We start from the raw sequence: 22,704 nt of genomic DNA on the forward strand, positions 1-22,704 counted from the left end.
ATTGGATAATTTGAAACATATTTAAAACACAGAACTGGCATTTTTTTCTCCTAAGAAAAATGGAGAGTCCCAGCCAATCATGCTAGTTTTATTTATAGCATTTTACTTCTTATGAGAAGACAGGAAAACTGAGTCTGTGCTTGCCCCTCTTGTCTGGCTCCTCCCCAGGCCCCTGTCTGGCAGGCCTGAGTGGACTTGGAGGAGGAGCAGTGTCAGCTCAGAGGGGCTGGACTTGGACTTGGACACCAGGTACCCAGAGCAAATAGTGAGACCAGAAGGAGGAATTATGACACTCCTTCGAAGGAATGAATTAAACGTGCCTCCGCGTGTGCCTGATTGACAGGCCGCTGGGGAAAAGAGTGTATAAAGGAGCCGGCTGCTGCCTGGAGGCAGTGAGTGTCCACTGAGAGTCCATCATCCACACGCTCCCCAGCCAGGTCTCCTCTCTCCAGCCGTACTTCTTCTTTTCAGAACAGAATCAGAGCTCCAAAGTCCGGCATCTCCCGTTTTTTCAACATACCAGGTATTTTCTTATTTTTAAGTTGTTTCACTGGGCTCAGATTTTTAGAACATGTATTCTAAGTACCTGAGATAGATTGGGTGGGCTCTTTTTACAGTAAGTTCTTGGCTTCCAAGAGGAGAGGAAAAAGCGCACAGGGGTCACCATCTGCCTTGGTGCCATACTGCAAACACCTATGGGAGCTGCAGGAGCCCTCACTGCAGACTTGGGCCAGGCACATTCATGGAGCGAGTCTCCCATGCCTTCCATGGCAGGCTCTTGGTGAGGGTCTGAGGGGCTTCATTCTGGGAAGCTGGGAAAACACTGACATTTTCAGCTTCAGAATAAGAAGTTCCCTAGGGAGGAGGAATCTGAGAAAGGAATTTCAAAGTATTCCCTAAAAATGCGGAAATATTCAGAGAGGTTATAGAGATCCTGCCTCTAAGCGTTATAACAATCTGAACAAGTGTTGGCTGTCATTAAAATTTACCATAGGGGGAATTGTGGGAGTGCAACTCTTTGTAGACTTTGGGGTAATTTGTATATGAAAAGGACTGGCAGCCTGGGGCAGTTAAAATATAGTGGGGCCAGCGGAAGGAAGGGAGGGAAGGAAGGGAGGCAGAGCTAGGGAATGAAGGGGCATAGAGACCTCCCAGCAAAGGTTCTTTTTATTTTGTTCATTTTAAATGGACTTTATAAGACCTTTGTAAACTGCAACTGTATCCGGCTGTGGAAAGGTGTCTTTGGGAAAGTCTGCTCATGAGCCCACAGCATAGCAGGGGCTCTCAGGATCTGTGCGTGGGCCATTGAGCTGGGGTATAGGGGTACTGACCTCCAGGAGGCTGCATGACCAACCACTAGACTTTGTTTATCTCTTGTATGTTATGACAAGCCAGAGAGATGACTTGGGTTCATCATATTTAGCAAATGATAGATTGCTCATTCTTTATGACACTCCTATTTTGGGTTGATTTTGCCAAAACAGAGTCCAATCTACTCTGCCTAAGTGTGTGAGCTGGGCACTCTAAGCTGTAAAATGCCATGGTTTTTGGATGGAGCTGGCTTTTGCAGAGCCAGTGTGGTGACGCTATCTACAGGATGAGGCAAGCCATGGGTGGGAAGACAGGTGTCCTGCGGGACATGCCTAGTCAGGGTGGCACGGGGAGGAGCCTTCAGATGAGGTGCAGAGCTGGCCATTCCCAAGCATTTTGTGGCTCTCACTGTGCTCAGGTACTGTTCTGAGCACCACCCTGACCTTGAGTCCTCTGAGAATGCAGTGGTCACCTTTCCCATGCACCTCAGCATGGAGTGGTAGGGTCCCTCCAAGCCTGGCACATGCAGGCCACTTAGAGAGTGCACACTTTCTGGCTTTCTGGGCCTAAAGGTGTATCGACACCTTTCTCATAATATCTTTCCCATAACAATCCAGACAAATGGATGTTTTAAAAGTATACTTTCTTTTAATTTATGGAAGAGGAAACTGAGTCAGAGAGGGTGACTATGCTGCCCTGGGTGGCCTAGCTGGTGTAGGACAGAGCCAAGTTGCAGTGGGAGGGGTCAGGTGGGGTGCTGGGCTGGGTGGCTTCCTACAATATAACCAGGCAAACAGCAGGTTCTTGGGGATCACAGCTGTAGGATATGGACTAGGTTCTAGAAGGATTCCTATCCTTATTGCCTTCCTGTGGGGATTCTGTCTCTCCCTAGAAGGCATCTGTTACTTGATTACCAAAGAATTCTGGAAAGGGAGACATGTTCCCATCAATGTGAAGCTAAGCAAGTTTGGTCTTCGAAACAGAAGCAGAGGGTTGGAGTGGCAGGACCTGGGGTATGTTCTCCCACTCACCGTGGCTGAGGAGTTGAGCTGAGGCTGGAGCACAGGCAAGTCCATGAGGAGTTAACTGTGGCTGGGCTACTGGCCAGGCCTCCTGACTTCTGGTCCACAGTCTGCTGAGCCAATTTAGATTCTCCAGAATGGAAAACAGGCCTGCAGGAGTATAGGAAAATGGGGCAAATTCTTTGCTAAGTTGTCTTCTGTGTTTATAAGAACGATGTACCCAGCTAGGTTTATCCCTAAATTTGAAATGCAATAAAGATAGACTCTATCTAAGGAACTTATACATAACTTTTTTTCTGGATATTTATATAAAGTGCCTTTCCAGATTGTTCTCACTGGGCGGGATGGTTTCTTGTGTCCAGGCCTCCTGGACCTAAGTCCTGGTGACATGTATATGCAGAGTGCTCAGGGTGAGCAACTGCCCTGCTCTGCCCCCACATGCTCTGCAGAGTGGGCACAGTTAAGGCTGCAGAGACCTCAGGTCCCTAGGAGGAGTGCTTAGCAATCCTTGTGCCATGCTGCTGGAGAGGTAGCCAGATCAATGCTAGCTGTAGTTAGAACAATCTCTTCTGGAAGGGAAGCTTTGTCCCTGGCATTTTGCCTCCTGCTTACCCATGTGCTTCTGATTTTGCATGAAAACTGTTTCTCCAAGGTCACGTGAGCAAACATTCTGGTGACATTCAAGCAGCAGCTGTGCGAATCACCAAGGCTGGTTCTCTTCTGGGAGCTTCTGGCAGAGGCAGGATGCTCTGGGCACTGGCCCTGCTGGCTCTGGGCGTGGGGCCAATAGCTCATGGTGAGTGTGGACAGACCCCCCAAGTCTCTGCCTGTAGTGAGGCTTAGCTCAGGCAGGGACGAACAAGCATGTGTGGTAGGTGCATTTAACCTGTGATGCTTTCCTAATCCCCTTGCAAATAAAATATCCAGTTGCTTGTGACTCTTTGTAGCACAGAATGACTAGCTTTTGGAAGACCTAGTATTTAGAGAATACTACATTTGCACCTAGGAATGAAGTGTCTTGCTATGCATAGCTCGTTTTTTAAAAAACACAATACTTTTACATCACTGCAAGAACTTTACATGTGATATATACCTTTTACCATTTTCTTGTGTAAAATATTTAACTTATTTATTATTTTAGCATGATATTAATGACTATATAATATTCCATCACTGATAAGTCCCAATATATGTTTTTTTTTTGAGGTAGGGTCTTGCTCTACCTCAACTCACTATATCGTCTCAGGGTGGCCTTGAGATCACAGCAATCCTTCTACCCCTGCCTCCCCAGTGCTGAGATTAAAGGTGTGTGCCACCACTTGTGGCTCCCAATATTTTTAGATCATTTTTAAATTTTGATTGTTATTTTATTTTTATTATTATGAATGAAGACACAGGGATATTGTTTTGATTAAATCTTTACTACCATTCATGACTATATCCCTTGAATACAACACAAAACTGGAATTGCTATTTTTAGAACTAGTTGTCAAAGTTTCTAATTATTTTAGCAGTGGAGTATTGCCAATATCTAGTGAGGCATAAAGCTCATGCTTCTATTGGCAACCATGTGTCTGATGTTTTAATGTTCCAAGATCTAGATGAAAAGTCTTGTTTTCACTTTCTATCTATCATATTCTCTTCAATTATTTCAGTTGTTATAATTTAAGGAGATCTGATAACCTCATTAATGTTGGATGATGACTTAAACCTTGACAAAGCACATCTTTGTCTCAGACTCTATCCCACAGTACATACTGATGCATAGATTATATTTCTAAAATAATAAATAAATAAATTGATGTTAACGCCTTTTGTTTAAGGCAGAAGATCCCAATAAGAATGTGACCAGCCCACAGCTGTGTGGGTGTTTGTGGGCCACCTGCTCTGGTGTGGCTTGGGTTGGGGAGTGAAGCTCACACAGGTCTCTGCATCCTTGCCAAAGGGAGAAGTGGGTCCCATCATGAGCTTGTAGCTTGTCAGCCTTTGGCCTGCAGCTGACTGTCTCCCTTGTGTTTCCCTTTGGCAGCTGGTGACCTGGGTGAGGACACATCCTTTGATCTTTTCAGCATCAGTAACATCAACCGTAAGACCATCGGTGCCAAGCAGTTCCGAGGGCCAGATCCTGGGCTGCCTGCATACCGTTTTGTTCGCTTTGACTACATCCCCCCAGTGAATTCACATGATCTCAGCAGGATCCTCAGGACAGTGAGGCAGAAGGAGGGTTTCTTCCTCATGGCCCAAATGAAGCAGGACCGCAAGTCCCGGGGCACACTGCTGGCACTAGAGGGCCCAGGTGCTGTCCAGCGGCAGTTTGAGATTGTATCCAATGGCCCCAGGGACACTTTGGACCTCACCTACTGGGTAGAGGGTAACCGATACCATAGTTCCCTGGAAGATGTGGGCCTCGCTGACTCCCAGTGGAAAAACATCACTGTGCAGGTGGCCAGTGAGACCTACAGCCTGTACCTGGGCTGCGACCTCATTGACAGCATCACCCTGGATGAGCCTTTTTACGAACAGCTGGAGGCCGACAGGAGCAGGATGTACATAGCCAAAGGTGCAGCCCGAGAGAGCCACTTCCGGGTAGGTGTGCAGAGGAGCCTGTGGTGAGCATTCAGGGAGGTGCCGGGAGCCCGCAGCAGGGTCAACTCTGTCCAGCTTCTGGGCTGGGGCAGGCTGCTGTACACACACGGTACACACACACACACACCAACACACACGTGTACATTACATACCTACAGCCACAAACATTCCTACACACCACACATGCACACTTGTACAATGCATGTGTTTACACATATGTACACACATTACATGTGCATACTCACCCCAGTGTGTTCACTACCACACACAAGCATGTACGCCATGACTGCACATCCTCCCATTTGCATACACTTGCACACATGTACGCACTGTGATGCACACTCACATCTGACAACACAAACAATATGGTCATGTGGAACCACATATGTGTGAACATGTACAAGCAGCACAGACACTTGTATGCGAACATGTGTCCCACACATGGGCATCATGCACATGCTTACACAGTGTGTGCTTCTAACACAATCAGGTCTGCATGCAGGTACAGCACACATATTCCTGTACCAGAGGAACAGAACCATGTCACAGGACAGCTATTCACAAACACTGATCATCTGCTGGTTAGGGGCAGGAATCAGACCCTTCCCATGTTCCTGGCAACTCCAGATTCACTTTTGTCCTGAAGCCACTCCCAGACCTTGCTCTGGCAGTGAAGCTATTGAAGGAGGAGTTAAAAAAGAACTGTGCTTTCTGAGAAGGAGCTGTTGCTTTCCACACCCATTGTAACTAAGGAAGTCTGTAGCAGCAGTGCCCTAAAACTTTGGAGACTTAAAACCCACAAAGGCATATCTGCACAAGAACCCTCCCCTGCCCCACTTATGATGGCTCTCTTAGGATTCGTCCTCTTTACTGTGGTATTTTGAAGATTCAGTTCATAAAAACCATACATGGGTTCTAAATGTTGCTCTTTTGTGGGCTATTGATATGTGATCTGATCCTCAACCAAGATACTGGGCAGTGCAAGTCAGCCAATAACCACAGGGAACAAAGGACAAAGTGTGTCCCACCCAGCATGCCATGTATTTATTACCTTACGACCCGTGTGTCCATTCATCATCTACTATAGGTAAAGGACTTCTGAGCAGCGCTATCTTGCAGACATATACTTGCTTTCGGAAATAAGCATGTCAAAAGTCAGTTCTTGGGCTGGAGAGGTGGTTCAGTGGTTTAGTGAGATTCCTGCACAAGCATGAGGGCCTGAGACCACTGAAGTTTGAATCTCCAGATTCCTGGTCAATAGCTCGGTAAGGTCATGTGAGCCTGTTGCCCCAGTCCCATAGAAAAGTAGCAACCCTAGGTCACTGGAGCCCTACACACCAGCTTTGGAATCAGTAAAGAGACTGACTAAAAACAAAGACATGATGGATGAATGAAAGAGTGGATTACCTAACATTCTTCTCAGACAACCATAGTGTCCTTTCCCTTCCACCTCCACAGGCAAACAAATGGGGAACAGTAACCCCTGACACATAAAACAAAACAAACAAACAAAAACCCAGTAAGTTCTTTATGTAAAAGGCCTAGAGATGCATACATTATTAGGGCACTTTTGTGGCAGTCTGATGGGCCATTTCTACTGCAGCAGTGGCTCCCTTTTCAATGTGCAGCCCAGAATCTGACTCAGCCTGAACCAATGGACATTTCTGAGCCCTGAGATAAAGGTGAGGACTGCTGAAGACATTTGAAGGAAACACCCTAGCCTATCTACCTTGGCATGTGCAGAGGGCAAAATTTACCTTTCCCTGGGGACTCTCATTCTCTTCTGTGGATCTTTATAGAATTAATTAATTAATTTTTTATTGACAACTTCCATAATTGTAAACAATGTCCCATGGTAATTCCTTTCCTCTCCTCGCTTTCCCCTTTGAAACTCCATTCTCCATCATATCCCCTCCCCCTCTCAGCCAGTCTCTCTTTTATTTTGATGCCATGATATTTTCCTCCTATTATGATGGTCTTATGTAGGTAGTGTCAGGCACTGTGAAGTCAGGGATATCCAGGGCATTTTGTGTCTGGAAGAGCATGTTGCAAGGAATCCTACCCTTCCTTTGGCTCTTACATTCTTTCTGCCACCTCTTTCACAATGGACCCTGAACCATGGAAGGTGTGATTGAGATATTTCAGTGCTGAGCACTCCTCTGTCATTTCTTCTCAGCACCATGATGCCTTCTAAGTCATTACAAGGTCACTATGATCTGAAAAAAGAAGGTTTTCTAACCAAAAGTGAGAGTAGCATTAATATATGGGTATGAACATTAAGGGAAGTGATTACTGGGCAGTTTGGTGAGAATAGTATATATTTATAGCCAGATACCAGCAGACATTACATCCCTAGGGCTCATGACTACCTCTGTTGTAGGTTTTCAGTATCAGGGATGTATTACCTTCCATGGAGTGGGCCTACAGTCTAATTAGAGGGTGGTTGGTTTCCCCTATAACAGACATGCCACTATTGCACCAGTTGGATCATTTGGCCTGGCTGGCCAAATATAAGGCTTGCAGTGTCCACTGTTGAGTATCTTTCCAGGTGATTTCTCTCTCTCCCATTGAACTGCATGCAGTGTGGCTTTTTCCAGCTTTTTTGACAGCTGGTCTACATGGAGGAAGTTTTTAGCACAGCTCCAGCAAGTTTTATCAGTGACCTTGCAGCCCAAATATGTGGAGTCTTCAGCAATAGGGTCTTACCATCTATTCCTAGTGGGAAACCAAGGCCCTTGGCAATGGCCTGTAATGTTTTGGGGGCATCAGGGACCTTCCTGGCTAGCAAATCACTGGAAGGCATCCCATCCCTCACAATGAAAATTTTCTAGTAACAATCTATGGCTCCTGAGTGTTCCATTGTCCAAAAAAAGTAGATTTCCATATGACTTATTTATATCCTCCTATATTTTGCTTAGCCCTCCCTCCACCTTTCTTTTACTTAGTCTCTTCCCCAACCTCATTTAGTCCTTTTCACCCCCATTAATCTGTTCTTCTACTTACATATATATAATACCATACTATCTATTACTAATCTAATACTCCCTATCTATTCCCTCCATATCTCCTTCCTAGCTTACTGGCTTCTGCTACTGAGTTTTCTTTCTACTCACACAGAAGTCCAGTCATTTGTAGCTAGAATCCACATATGATAGAGAACATGTGACATTTGGCTTTCGGGGCCTGGTTTACTTCAGTTTGTATAATCCTTTCCAGATCCATCCATTTTCCTGCAAAGTTTCTAACTTTATTATTATTATTACTTGTTTAATGCTGAGTAGAATTCCATTGTGTAAATGTGCCACATCTTCATTATCCACTCATAATTTCAGGAACATCTAGGGTGGTCTCATTTCCTAGCTATTGGAATAGAACAGCAAGAAACATGGTTGAGCAAGTATCTCTAAGGTAGTGAGATGAGTCCTTAGGATATATGCCTAGGAGTGGTATAGCTGGGTCATATGCTAGATCTAGGGTTTTTTTTTAGTAAAAATTTTCATGCTAAACTCCCATTTTTTAAAAATCTTTCTTCTACCCCCACCCAGTGCTACTTTATTTTTTATTTTTTTTATTAGTTAGTTTTGTATTCAGCAAATACAGCCTGTTTGGTACCATTATTAGACTCATCCGTGACCCACCCCCTACCCATTGGTCCCTCCTTGTTGAGGTACATGGGTTGTGCATTGTGGAGTTAGCCCACAGTTATGGGTAAGATAAATGTCTTTGCATATCATGACCCAACATGTGGCTCTGACATTCTTTCCATCCCCTCTTCCGCAAAATTTCCCTGAGCCATGTTGGGTTCATTTTTGGTCTGCTTCAGTGATGGGGTGTTGGGGACCTCCGAGGCTCTGGTTCTCTGATTTGGTAAGAGTTGACTTTTCTCTGTGTTTGTCTCCTTCCCCCTTGTGCTGGTATCCAGTTCATCAAGAAAACAGCACTGTTGCTTGTTTCGCCAATTTTTCTTAGAAACTTTCGTGTTTTTTTTTTTTATGTCTAAATCCAAGTTTTCAAAATAGCAGAAGTAAGAAAAGTTTCAAAGAAAACATTTTCTATCCCACTGAGTAAAAATCAGGGGAGAAAATGTTCTGTTGGAAAGTCCAATCCTGGTTTTACAGATGCCACCCAGGTTCCGTGGAGCCCTTGGCATTGATCTATTGCTCTCCTCCTTCTGCTGTGCCTCTCCCCAGGGCCTGTTGCAGAATGTCCATCTTGTGTTTGGAGATTCTGTGGAAGATATTCTAACCAAGAAAGGATGCCAGCAAGGCCAGGAAGGTGAGTGAGCTCTGAGATGTACGTTTCTCCTTCTGACCCTCTGGATAAATTTCTACTTGGCCATGTGTGGGTGTACTGTGGGGATGTGGTTGACAACATCTGTTAGTGTATATGGATGAATTTTCTGGTCAACTTAGACATGATGGCATTTTAAAATGATAAATTGTCAAAGGATTTATTTTGAGTAGATTTTAGTCATAAACATGCATTTCACAAGCCGAATAATAAACCACACAGGAAAACTTGCTGGGTTAATGGATAGAGATAAACATTAGGAAATGGTGAGATGTAACTCCTTGGACCTCCCAATACTCATGGTGTCCAGTCAGTTCAGTTTGATGCTGTGGTTTGGATCAGGAGTCACTGGCAGACACTGCAGTGAGAGAATCATAAGAAGTAGACATGTGGTGTGTCTGTATGTGTGTGTGTGTGTGTGTGTGTGTGTGTGTGTGTATGTGTTGACTGACATTCACAGGTGTTATCCTCATAAGGAGAATGTTTCCAATCACAGAGGCTCCTGCACCATGACTCCACACAGTCTGGGTTGGAACTAGACATCACAGCTGTACTGAGCTCATTGCTATGGTAGTTAGTGGGAAAATTACTCCTATGACCAAGAGTCTATGGCTTGTAGACATACAGCATTCACACCCTTTCAAGGCTTCTATATACTTTCTAATATGCAGCTTCCTTCAACATAGTATTTTAGAACTATTAGAGGCAAACATTTATAATTTGCTGGGAATTCCAAGCTCTTCTCAAAAAGCAAACTGAGGTTGGACAGAAGGCTTAACAGTTAGGGCACTTGCTGGCAAAGCCTAAGGACCCTAGCTCAGTTCCCCAGTACTCATGTAAGCCAGATGTACAAGGTGGCCCATGCATCTCGAGAACCTTTGCAGTGGCTAGAGGCCCTGACATGCACATTCTCTCACTATCTGCCTCTTTCTCTCAAATAAATAAATAAAATATTTGTTTGAAAAAGAAAACTGATATAGAAGTCCAAATCTGTTCTGGAGACAGGGAGTAAGAATGAACTTACGGCTCTAGATCCCCACATCCATATGTCAGGGGCCTTTGTGAGTATGGGTACATGGGCAGTCCTTTCCTGGCACAGATTTCCATTATCCTCCATGGATCATATCTGAGTCGGAGGATTCTGACCCCAGACAGCTCATGAACTGGTGCTAAGTCATGGCATGGCCCCTTTGCTGCTTGTTAAAAGAGAATACCTCTGTGACAAGGCCAAACAATTAAAATTTTACCACTGGAAATATTGGTGTACACAGGGGATGTGCAGGCTGGCCAATATGTTGGATGACCACAGGCCAAATGGATTCATGACAGAAGTGAGGTAAACAAAGAAACAGGGTTCTTGCTGCTTAACTTTATAAATGTCCTGGATAAGATAAGGGGTTTTAAAACATAAATGGACATGAATGCTGAATAAAATCTGCTCAGAATCTATTTGATTATGAATACACTTATATTTACATGGCCTCTTAAGACTAGTGGCAGAGTGAATCCAGGGGAAGGTGCCAGCCTGGATGTGGATTGCAACAAGTATTGGAACTCAATATGAAAATGAATGGGATGCCAAACAAACTTGTAACATGTCATGTAGTAACTCAACAGTGGAGTGTTTGGAAGCAACCAGGCATTGTAAGTTTGTGATGCTCCACACATCTCCTGTCTCTGCTCCTCCCCACCACCATGAGGAAGCTATAGCCTGGATAAGAGTAGATGAGATTTTTCTTCTCTTGAGAATTCCTTCTCTGAGCTCCTTCTTCTGTAGAACCCTTCCTTTTCTAGAGCCCTTTCTTCTCCAGAGCTCTCTTTCTCTGGAGTTCTCCTTCTCTTGACCCTTCCTTCTTGGGAGCCCTTCCCTCTCTGGAGCCTTTAGCTGGCCTTGACTGATGATGACTCTGTTTCTGGACTTGTCCCCAAACAACTTGAGAGTTAAGGATTACATCCCATTATGGTCTGGGCATCCACTTTTCCTCTTGGGGAGCCCCTTCGTGAGTAGAGCATGGATGGTGGGTGGAAGGATGAATGTGGAGGGTTTATGTGTTTGGCATGAAGATGCCTGGGTTTGCTTTTAGTCTGAAAGAGGATAAAATGGAAGAGGGATTCACAGAGAAATGGCAGTTGAGAAAGGGTGGAGCAGAGGAGTCAGTGCCTTGGATATGTGATAGAAGAAAAGACTTGGGGCTGAGTAATATTAGCATACTGCTGGCCCCCAACTCAATTTGAGTGAGGTGTGTGCCATATGACCCTCTTTTATGAAGGACTGTCTCCCATCCCTTTGCTTGGTCATTTTTCATTCTATGGCTGGACTTCTGCCCTTCAAATGGACCATCATATATGCTAAATAGGTGTCCTGGAGTAGGACAAAGTCCTCTTGTTAGGCATAAGTTTTAATTTGAAATAGCTGTCATCAATTGTTCTTGGGAACAATTTAACCTGTGGCCACTGCAGCCACAGGGAGAGCAGCCACATGGGTGCAAGCATGCAATCTAGGGTCCAGGGCCTCAAAGGCATGCTCACCGACTGCTTTCTTCTCCTTAGCTGAAGCCAATGCTATCAGTGAGCACACAGAAACTCTCCACCTGAGCCCTCACATCACCACAGACCTGGTGGGCCAGGGCATGGAGAAGAGGCCAGAGGTGTGCACTCACTCCTGCGAGGAGCTGACCAACATGATCAATGAGCTGTCTGGGTTGCATGTCATGGTGAACCAGCTCAGCAAGAACTTGGAGAAAGTGGTAAGTGCCTGAAGGCTGCACAGTAAGTGAACGTGAGTGGTGGGTGAGGAAGGCAGGCTGGCTATAGAGGTCTTGGTGACCAACCCTCCTGTCAACCAGGAGGCCACCAGTAATCATTCACTGGCTTGGAGAAACTGGATTCCATTTAGAAAGGCACGGTGAAGAGTCATCCAGTTTTGACTCTTTAGGGACTCTGGCTTAACATAAAGCTAGCAAGAGGAAAGATGCAGGAACATGAGGAAGCATTGCAAACAACAACACAGGCTGGGGAGAGACTTCTCAGTGGGGAAGGGGCTAGCTGCACAAGCTTGAGTACCCACATAAAATGCTGGGTGTTGGGCTGGAGAGATGGCTTAGTGGTTAAGTGCTTGCCTGTGAAGCCTAAGGACCCCGGTTCAAGGCTCGGTTCCCCAGGTCCCACGTTAGCCAGATGCACAAGGAGGTGCACACGTCTGGAGTTCGTTTGCAGAGGCTGGAAGCCCTGGCGCACCCATTCTCTCTCTTTCCCTCTACCTGTCTTTCTCTCTGTGTCTGTCGCTCTCAAATAAATAAATAAAAATTTAAAAAAATATATTAAAAAAAATTTAAAAAATGCTGGGTGTTGTGACACACATGTATAATCCCAGCACTAGGGGGACGGAGACCACAGGATCTCCAGAGCTTTCTGGCTAGCTTATTTGGCTGAATCGATGAGTTCTAGGTTCAGCGAGAGACCCCGCCTTGAAGACATGGTAGGAAGGCCACAGTGTGGCAGACAGTCTGCAGGGCTGTGCTCTATGACATGACTTTTGTTGTGGAAGGTTCACAGGAGCCCAAGCACCATCTTCCTGTACTAGGCTCTGCTGTCTTCATTCCAGTTCATGCCTACACATGTCCTGTTCTATACATGACCTTCAAGCTCCTCAGTGCAGGAGCATGGCTCTTCTGTTTCCACTACACAACTTTGTTGAGCTCTTGTCTGGACCTAAACCTTTACCTCCATTTCCAGTCCAGTGACAACCAGTTTCTCATGGAGCTTGTTGGTGCCCCTCTGAAGACAAAGAATATGTCAGCCTGTGTGCAGGATGGCCGCATCTTCGCTGACAATGAAACTTGGGTGGTAGACAGCTGTACCACATGCATCTGTAAGGTGAGACTCAGAAACGTATTCCTTCCAGAAGTGAGAGCACCGGTGCAGGGTAGGGAGGTCCACTCACTGGGCACCAAACAATTCCTAACCACTGGGAAATGGCCTGCTCAGTAGCTATGAGTAAACTGTGTTCAATATACAAAGATGTTTAGCACAAGCGTGTTAGGAGAAATGACTGCAAGTGACAATTGAACAGACTTCTTTGTGCTGTGCATCAATAAACCACAACCCAGAGGGGTAGAGAGACTTAGCCAGCATCACCAGATAGAGAGAAACAGCACGAATGGAGGGACTCAGTTTTCCTCCAGTTTGTGTTTGATCCCTTTCAGCTTTATCAGGGCCTTGATGCTTTGCAGAAATACCCGGGAAGCAATCATTATTAGAAAAATATAGATAATTTAGTTTCTTCCCATTGCTCTGTGTTTCTGTGTGTGTTGACTTCTGGGAAACAGAGGGGCATCTTGCCATCCTTGGTCTTCCCTGCCCAAAGTATGTAAATGTGTCTGCTCTCATCTCCCAGCTCAGTGGTGGCAAAGAGGCATGTTAGGGATGGATGACCCCTTTGAGTCTGATCTAATCCCACATGATGGAGTAGGATGCGTGAATGGAAAACACCTAGACATCCCTTCCCCACCCAGTCCCTGCACCAATATCTATAAAGTGACGTTCTCTAAATGTCTTCCTATACTTACAGAAATTCAAAATTGTTTGCCATCAAATCTCTTGCCCACCTGCAACTTGTGCCAACCCATCCTTGCTGGAAGGCGAGTGCTGCCCGTCCTGTTCTCACTGTGAGTCACCTGCAGGGAGCACGTCTCTCTGTTTGCTGGTTTTCTGGTTCCAGCAGAGGTTCAGACTCCTGGGGTCAGGTAGGGAAGGGGCAGCAGAGGAACATCTCAGGCCCTGTGTCAGGCTGAAGCTGTCTTTCGGACAAGAAAGGGAGCTCCAGTGATCATGTAGGGACCAGAGCCCCGATCCTCTGGCTCAGAGTGAGGTTTTAGGTGAATAGCCAGAGTCATAGCTGGGTCTGAATAGAGACTGAGTAATTGTTGCTCAAGTGCCATGTGGAAAACAAGCTCACAAAGCCCAGGGCCATGATCAGACAATATTCTAAGCAGGAGAGACACAGTCTAAGTGGCGGAGAGCTGCTGCTGTACAGCCTGTTTGAGCAGCTGAGCAGACAGGGCTGAGCTGGCACCAAGGTGTCCCTGGGACTGTGCCTCACTCCAGACCTTTCCCAGAAGTCTTTCCAGAGTCAGCTGCCCTGTCTTACCCAGAGCCCGTGGAGGTCCTTGACTCCCTGGTGGCAGTGTTTTCATGGAGGCTGTGGGTAGTACTCTGGTAGGGCTGCTCTGCACACATGGTGGGCCCTTTCACCCTAGTCCCCAGCCTGGAACATTCTGGATGTCTTAGCTCAGTCTCTGTCCTGAGTTTTCATGCTGCTTGTGTCCAGAACCATGGCTACCTACAAAGTGCCAAATGCTGGAGCCCCGATTCACTCCAGGAATCCTATTATGCTTTGTGTTCATGAGGGCCAGGGATCAGAGGCACTGGCTGCCCTGTGTCCAGCACCTTCTTCCCACTTCCTAGGGGGCCTTAACAGTGGGACACGCTGTGTACAGAGCCTGGCAGGACAAAGGCTGGGAGAACAGACATTCTGACAGATTCCCAGCCTTGCACACCATTGTCTGCTCTGCTGCACTGATTTTCTGAATTTCAGATTCCATATCTGTGAAAAATAGAAAAACTGTTCCCAATATGCAGGGTTAATCTTAAGCATACTGTGAGCAACACAGTTCATGTGAAAACACCTGGTGGGTATTTATAGAGGCAGATGAGAACTGCCAAGATTAGAAACAGAAAAATGGATTGGGGGAAGAGAGCCTGGGGCACCAAGGGGCCACACTATGTTTCCCAGCCTTCTTGCTGCTGAGACACTGCACACCACACACCACAGGGCACCATACCCACTGCTCACCAGAAAGGTTTCTGGAGCTATGATTACTTGTGAAGAATTTCTTCCAGAAAGTTGTCTTTTTATTTTAATTTTACTCAGTTTAAAGCATTTGGACATAAATTACAACTTATAATTTTAGCCAATGTTTAGAGCATCATTACTATAGCTGAGTCAGTCGAGGCTAAGATTAAATGAATTCTCAGTGACTTTAACAAAGCCTCATGGAGACAAGATTCTGCAGTCTCTTCTGGGAGTGATTCCCTTTCCTTTGTGGACTAGCTTCTCCTGAAACACCTAAGTCAAGCTGTCCTTATCACTCAGACATGGTATCTGCCCTGTGTTTTATTCTTCTCTTGAAATGACCCCAGTTCCTACCCAGGAGGCAGGCCTCTGTCTGCCCACTGGCCCTGGCCACCTCCCAAGCTCTTCTCTTGTCCCATATGGCAGTTTTGTCATGCCTGGCCTGCCTAGGGCCTGGGGAGAGGAGGGCCTGCCCTCACCTGTGTGCTTTCTTGGCCAGCTGCAGACAGTGAAGAGGGCTGGTCTCCATGGGCAGAATGGACTGAGTGCTCTGTCACATGTGGCTCTGGGACCCAGCAGAGAGGTCGGTCCTGTGATGTCACTAGCAACACTTGCCTGGGCCCCTCCATCCAGACACGAACATGCAGCCTGGGAAAATGTGACACACGAAGTGAGTATGACCCTGTCCCTTGTGACCATCTGAGTATGCCAGCGTCCAAGATGACTGTTCATCTCTGAAGCTTCAGCCCACGTTCTTGCTTGGGTGAAGCACTTACTTCCTGGTGAAGGTCTCACATTCTTGCCTGTCCTCTATGCAAGCGGAGCTTAGCTCAGAAGACAGACCCTGGGGAGAGACCAGCCCTGGGACACAGTCCAAGGTATTGACCTTTCTCTGTTTCTTGTCAGTCCGGCAGAATGGTGGCTGGAGCCACTGGTCACCCTGGTCTTCATGTTCTGTGACTTGTGGAATTGGCAATGTCACACGCATTCGTCTCTGCAACTCACCAGTGCCACAAATGGGTGGCAAGAACTGCAAGGGCAGTGGCCGGGAGACCAAGACCTGCCAGGGCCTCCCGTGCCCAGGTGAGTGGGCCGTGCCTGGGGTGGGAAGAGGACTCCCTCAGCAGGATAACACTCAGTCAGATTTACTGGCCACCAAGGTCTGCTCCAGCCCACCCAGCTCACTGAAGTAGAAGCTAGCACAGCTTCCAGAGCGGAAAGTATGGCTTCCTGATGCTCAGAGATCAGTGCAGATATGTTGTGTCTGGCCCTGACCTCCCAGTTTGCCCAATTTCCTCCACATTCCTCACAGAGCAGCCAACAATGATCTTCACTTAGAGGGAAATAAGGCCTAGCTATGGCCTTGGACCTGGAACAAGACATGAACAGAGTCGGTCACAGAACAGGGCTTTGCCTGTGTCTACGGGCACAGAGAGACATGGCATAGGGAAGCCACATACCATATAAGCCCTCTGCATGGATACTGGGCTTACATGCTGACTGATCCAGGGGGTATCTTTCATGTTGGTTTATTCATGTGGCTCTGCACCTCATCGCTGCAATGAAGTATAGTTCCACACAGCACTTGAGAGCTGAAGCCAGTCTCCACTTCGGGACTCCTGGGCTTCTAGATATATAAGGTTGTGAGGATTTTCTTCCAGAGGCAAAAAGAAATTCTGTCACCCACATCATGCTCTGTCTCATGGCCATGGAAGGGTGCAGTTATCTAGACCCTCCATTTTCACATATAAACCTGTTTCTCAGGCCACATAAACACATCATCCTGCTCTGTACTCATCAGCACTGACCCAGTGTTACTTCTTCATCCACCTCTTAAATCCCTTTCTGGCTCTCCTCACAGTTGACGGCCGCTGGAGCCCCTGGTCCCCATGGTCGGCCTGCACAGTCACTTGTGCTGGAGGAATCCGCGAACGCACTCGTGTTTGTAATAGCCCAGAGCCCCAGTATGGAGGGAAGGGCTGTGTAGGAGATGGGAAGGAACACCAGATGTGCAACAAGAGGAGCTGCCCCATCGGTGGGTGACAGGTGCAAGTATATATGTATCTGTTAGTGCATGTGCGCATGTGTCAAAGGAACTACTGGTAGGTAGGGGCTCATGGCACAGGCAGGTATGCTTTCGTGAGAGATGCCTCTGAAGGAGCATCTGGTGTTTGTTCTGAGGCAAAGCATAAACATTTTGAGGACCACATAGAAGAAGAAAAAATGTTTGTATAGGCAGAGATAGTTGCTTTTAACAACTTTCATGTTCCTCTGGTATTTCATGCAAAGCAGAGAATACACAGTGAAGTGTGCACATTGTGAATGGACACAGTGACAAGCTGCACACGCTTGCAATCCATCACACTTACACCCTTGACTGTTTCTCTGAGAGTGGATATCCTTTCATGATTGTCTAGCTTCATATTGTGTGGCTGTCCCCAGGATGTCCCTAGCAATACAATTTTAGGGTCACTAAATCAGGGGTTCTTGACGCACCTGAAAGAACTTCCTTTTATGAGTGACCCATGTACTGTGTGGGGCTGGTGCTATGAGCACCTGGTCTTAGCTCTGCCCCTTCTCGCACAGATGGATGCTTATCCAACCCATGCTTTCCTGGAGCTCAGTGCAACAGCTTCCCTGATGGGTCATGGTCCTGTGGTTCCTGTCCAGTGGGCTTCCTGGGTAATGGCACCCACTGTGAAGACCTGGATGAGGTGGGTACCTCCACCCTGGGGTGCAGGGAATCCTGTGGAGACTGAGAAAGGGGTTCATTACTGTTTGTCCTCACAGTGTGCTGTGGTCACAGACATCTGCTTCTCAACCAACAAAGCTTCCCGCTGTGTCAACACTAACCCTGGCTTCCACTGCCTGCCTTGTCCCCCGCGCTATAAGGGGAACCAGCCCTTTGGAGTTGGGCTGGAATCTGCCAGAACAGAAAAGCAGGTAAGTAAGGAGGGCTTTATTGGTGTCCTTTAAAGTTTTTTGGGGAGGAAATATCAGATTCCAATAGGGAAGAAGAGGACAGCATTGTTGGGAGAGAGACAGAGGAAGATAAACACCTCAGGAAGCCTCTGGACCTCTGCCAACTGGAGGCTCTCCTCCTGGCATTGAGGAATCCAAATCTGAGGTTTTGAGCAAAGAGTTTATGAGCATCAAGGGAACAATGGAGAAGTCTATTCTGTACTGCTATGAGAGAATGCCTGAAGCAGCAGAAAAGAAAAAGAACAAGACATCCCTAATTTTGAAGGCTAGAAGTCCATGATGGAGAATCAGGCATCTTGTGTGCTGTCATCTCATGACAGAAGCCAGGATGGAGATAGAGAATGGGAGGAACTGAGAGTCTCAAGCTCTTACACAGTCAGCACTAACCACTGACCCACCTGAGAGGAAGAGACCCTATGGCCTGAGTACCTCCCATGAGTACCCGCTTACCAAAGCTGGAGTTGCACTGGGTAGTTGGCTTCCAACTCACAAAAGCAGTGGCAAGTGACACCATAGGGTAAGCTGTAGGTATGCCTAAAAAGGATGTTTGTAGGGCTGCCTGGGGAAATGACTCAGCTAATAAAGTCCTTGTCTTGTAGCCATAACTGTAGCCATGAGGATCTGAATTTGATCCCTAGAGCCCATGCATCAGTGGTTGTGGTCATGGTAAAAAAAAAATCGAGTGGTGGTTAACTTTGTAATCCCAACACTGTGGAGCATTAAAATGCAGGTCCCTAGGGCTTGCTAGTCTGCCAGTCTAGTCAAATTAATGAGTTCCAGGACAATGAGAGAACCCTTCTCAAGAAAAATAGGTGATACCTGAGGGATAGCAACCGAGATTGTTGTCCTACTCCCACATGCATGTGCACACACATGTATATCCCCACACATGTACACACACACACACACACACACACACACACAGTAATGTTTGCTTGGATCAGAGAACCATTGAAAAGTTTTCAAGACTACATCTAGAAACATTGGACTTCCCAACTTCTGGACCTGACACCTCGTCATGTCTCCCTGTACCCCTTGAGGAGGACCTATGCAACCCCGTGGGTGTCCAGAGTCCTGCGTGAATCTCTCACTGCTCTTGGTTCTGTAGGTATGTGAGCCAGAAAACCCGTGCAAGGACAAGACTCACAGTTGTGACAAGAATGCCGAGTGCATCTACCTTGGGCATTTCAGTGACCCGATGTACAAGTGTGAGTGCCAGATAGGCTATGCGGGTGACGGCCTCATCTGTGGGGAGGACTCAGACCTGGACGGCTGGCCCAACAACAACTTGGTGTGTGCCACTAATGCCACCTACCACTGTATCAAGGTGAGACATGGGCCCACTGCTGACCAGGAACAATAGTTCCAGGCTTCATCACCTGAACCCCGTCATGTGGGCCAGCTTAAGCTTTTCCCTCAATCACTGCCACCACTAGCAAGCCCTCTGAGACTCAGTCATTTCCTTCCATCAGTGATGTGCTGCCAGGAGCAGTTGGGGCCATTTAGAAATAATGCATTAATCTAAACAAGGAGAAGCTCCAGACTGTCCAGTCTCTACCTTCCTTCCCTTTGTGTGGAATTCCTACTTTGAGATCTGACCATGTGACAGCCAGTATTTGCACACAGCAGCAGAGATAAAGGGGACATGGGTCTAACCTGTGGGCCCTTAGTGTGGTGAGCAGACATCCTGATCCTGATCCAAACACTGCCACTTCACAGTGGTCCTTTTAATTTTTTTTTTTTTTTTTTTTTGCCTTATAGGGCCATGATTAAAGGCAGAGCCTATTCACACTGATGCAGCTTGTGTTGAAGCACACAGTCTAGACAACACTAGGGGCCACAGGCATACTTCATACCTGGCTCCAGGTGTGGGGAGGCTGACATGTCCTCAGACATGTTGCCGGTCCTGTAATCACTCAGAAAGTCCCTAGAAACCCTTTTTCTTTGTAAATACACAAATGTAATGTGAGGTATGGAGGCAAGTTGGCCACTGAGACAATGGTTCTTGGTCTACACAGGTGGGCCACTGTCCCTCAGCCACAAAACTGTGCCCTCTCAGCATTCTCACATTCCAGGGGACAAGGTCTAGGCCCCAGCAGTCCTTCTTGCCTTTTCCAGCTTCTGGGGACTCTGCTCAGCCTTTATTCCACTGTTTCCCTAGAGTATCTGACCTCAAACTCACTCTGCTCTTCATCAAAGTGAGTGTGGTGCATGAGGCCCAGTGAATCCAACAAGGCACCTTCTTTCAAGACCATTGCCTTTATCTCTTGGGATTAATTCTTCTACACAGTACACAGTCACCTGTTCCATGGACTACAGTGAGAACATGTCTGGGGACCACCATTTTGTTCACTATGCAGGATGTTAGTACAATTTTAGTTCTTATACCTTCACAAGACTAAGTGCTATGAGATTACAAAAAACTATCATTTTGAAGCATAATGATATGCATATTAATACTTGATCATTATAAATTTAATGATGCAGTTTTAGTTTGAATTTCCTCTCTCAGTCACTCTTCATTAAAGAAGGAAAATATTGACAGAAAGAAACACTATTTTTATAGAAATGAAGCAGTGATTCCCATTGTGCCCCAGACCACACAGCCCCTTCCTTCCATCTGTTGTGCTGCACAGATTTCTAATTTTTAAAAACATTTGTGGGTTGGAGTGATGGCTTAGCAGTTAAAGTGCTTGCTTGCAAAGTCTAAAAGACTAGGTTCAATTCCCCAGTATCCACCAAAAGGCAGATGCACAAAGTGGCACATGCATCTGGAGTTCATTTGCATTGGTACAAGGCCTTGGCACATCCATTCATTCTCTCTCTCTCTCTTTGTAAATGAATAATTAAAATATTTTTTTAAATTTGGAATTTCAAATAAGAATATAATAGTTTCAAAAACAACACATCACAGGAACATATTCCATACATGGGAATTTATATGTATAATATATATATTACACACACACACACACACACACACACACACACACACATATATATGATCTGTGTAAATAAATATACACATGGAATGGTGTCAGTGTATTTGAAGCCAACCAAGTCTTCATGCCCTGCCCTGTTCTTCCCTATTCCCTCAAGTTGTTGGTGTCTATGGGGTTTGGGTCTGAGTACCAGCACAGACTGTTCCTGCTTCTGTATATCTGCCCTTCACCTCCTGGAAGAGCTAGAGAGGAGATAGTCTTGCCTTCTAAGCCTGAGTCTACATACCCACAAAGACCCCCTCCTTGAAACGTGCTGATAACAAAGTGAAGTTTGTATGCTGGGCCCTTGATTCATCAGCAGAGGCCATGGGAACGAACGTCATGTCTCCTTGGAGAAGCAGCCTTTTCACCGTCTGCTCTCCCAGGTGTCTGGCCACTTCTCAGGGACCCTGAGCTCAGAACACGGCTCCCTTTGTTTCCACTTGTGGGAGGTGGTGACATCATTCCTGAGCCAGAACTTGAAAGAAAGCTCACACTCTGGCCAGCTGGCTCTGGTCCTCGCTTTCATTCTTCTGCCTTTTATTGTGGACCAATGTCTGCCATTTACATATTCAGAGCCTGTTTTATTTCCCTCATTGTGAAGAAAGTGTGTTCATTACTCTTGTTCCCCCACTAACTACAGGACAACTGTCCCAAACTTCCCAATTCTGGGCAGGAAGATTTTGATAAGGATGGAATAGGAGATGCCTGTGATGAAGATGATGACAACGATGGTGTGAGCGATGAGAAGGTAGGGTAGAGGCTGTGATCTCAGGAGGGAGAGGTCAGAGGAGACCAGGGTTCTACATGGAATGGTCTTCACAGGGCTGTTATTCTGTTTTCATGAACAGTGACTTCAGATATCAACAATAAAGAAAGTTGTCACTTCCAAAATCAGTGAATTGGTGCATGGGGCTCCCTGGAGTGGTCTACCACAAATGTGCTTAATAATTTCATTTACTTTTGAAATGTGTATATTTTGTATGTGTAGTGTGAATTTGTAGATGCATGTATGTGCATTTATGTACATGGGTGCACATGTATGTGGAGGCCAGAGAACATTCTTAGGTGCCATCTGCAGGAAGGCTTCTATTTTTTTTTTAAGACAAAATCCCTCATTGGTCTCACTATCAATTAGTCTAGACTATCTGGCCAGCAAGCTCCAAGGATTCTCCAGTCTTTGCCTCCCCAGTGCTGGGATTATAGGCCCACAATAGCACACTGGGCAGTTTATGCATTCCACAGATGGATCTCAGATCCGCATGCCTGCTAGGCAAATACTTTACTCATTGAAGTTTTTCCCAGTCCCCTCATTTACTTGTAATTTTATCAAAGTGGCTTGTCAATTTTCCCTTTTATTTTTCTGGTGAGCTTCCCCAGAGAGAAAAGACTGCTGCAAACAGTTTCATGTGTCAGACTGTGTGTACTTGTGATGACAGGCTAGCTATGTCTGTATTCAGTGCCCTCTCCCATTTGACTTTCATCTATCCTTTGGCTCCTCCCATCATGAGTAAATAGTCATTCATTTATTTGACTTCACTAAGAAGTAGAAGGAAGAGCATCTTTTCCGTAGAAAATCTCAACATGGCTTAGAGGAGGACAGATGCCCTAGTAATGATAAAAGCGTTAGAGGGCTGGAGAGATGGCTTAGCAGTTAAGCGCTTGCCTGTGAAGCCTA

At 46.2% G+C, this 22,704-nt stretch overlaps 1 protein-coding gene across 2 annotated transcripts in view; it reads left to right on the top strand.

Moving 5' to 3' along the window:
* Positions 1-261: 261 nt before the first annotated feature.
* The window catches only part of Thbs2 (thrombospondin 2), a 34,497-nt gene continuing 12,054 nt past the window's right edge, over positions 262-22,704 (top strand). Inside the window, exons 1-14 of one of the 2 annotated variants that reach the window (XM_045157890.1) lie at positions 262-523; positions 2,986-3,129; positions 4,363-4,919; positions 9,110-9,194; positions 11,760-11,956; positions 12,945-13,085; positions 13,780-13,876; positions 15,569-15,733; positions 15,970-16,146; positions 16,925-17,098; positions 17,650-17,777; positions 17,854-18,006; positions 19,154-19,372; positions 21,670-21,777. In XM_045157890.1, coding sequence (XP_045013825.1) covers positions 3,078-3,129; positions 4,363-4,919; positions 9,110-9,194; positions 11,760-11,956; positions 12,945-13,085; positions 13,780-13,876; positions 15,569-15,733; positions 15,970-16,146; positions 16,925-17,098; positions 17,650-17,777; positions 17,854-18,006; positions 19,154-19,372; positions 21,670-21,777 — 2,253 coding nt within the window. In that variant the 5' untranslated portion in view covers positions 262-523; positions 2,986-3,077. Of the gene's footprint in view, positions 524-2,985; positions 3,130-4,362; positions 4,920-9,109; positions 9,195-11,759; positions 11,957-12,944; positions 13,086-13,779; positions 13,877-15,562; positions 15,734-15,969; positions 16,147-16,924; positions 17,099-17,649; positions 17,778-17,853; positions 18,007-19,153; positions 19,373-21,669; positions 21,778-22,704 lie in introns of both variants that reach the window. The other variant, XM_045157889.1, reaches the window with a different exon arrangement.

This window comes from Jaculus jaculus, chromosome 9 (assembly GCF_020740685.1).
Source record: "Jaculus jaculus isolate mJacJac1 chromosome 9, mJacJac1.mat.Y.cur, whole genome shotgun sequence".
Lineage (NCBI taxonomy): Eukaryota > Metazoa > Chordata > Mammalia > Rodentia > Dipodidae > Jaculus > Jaculus jaculus.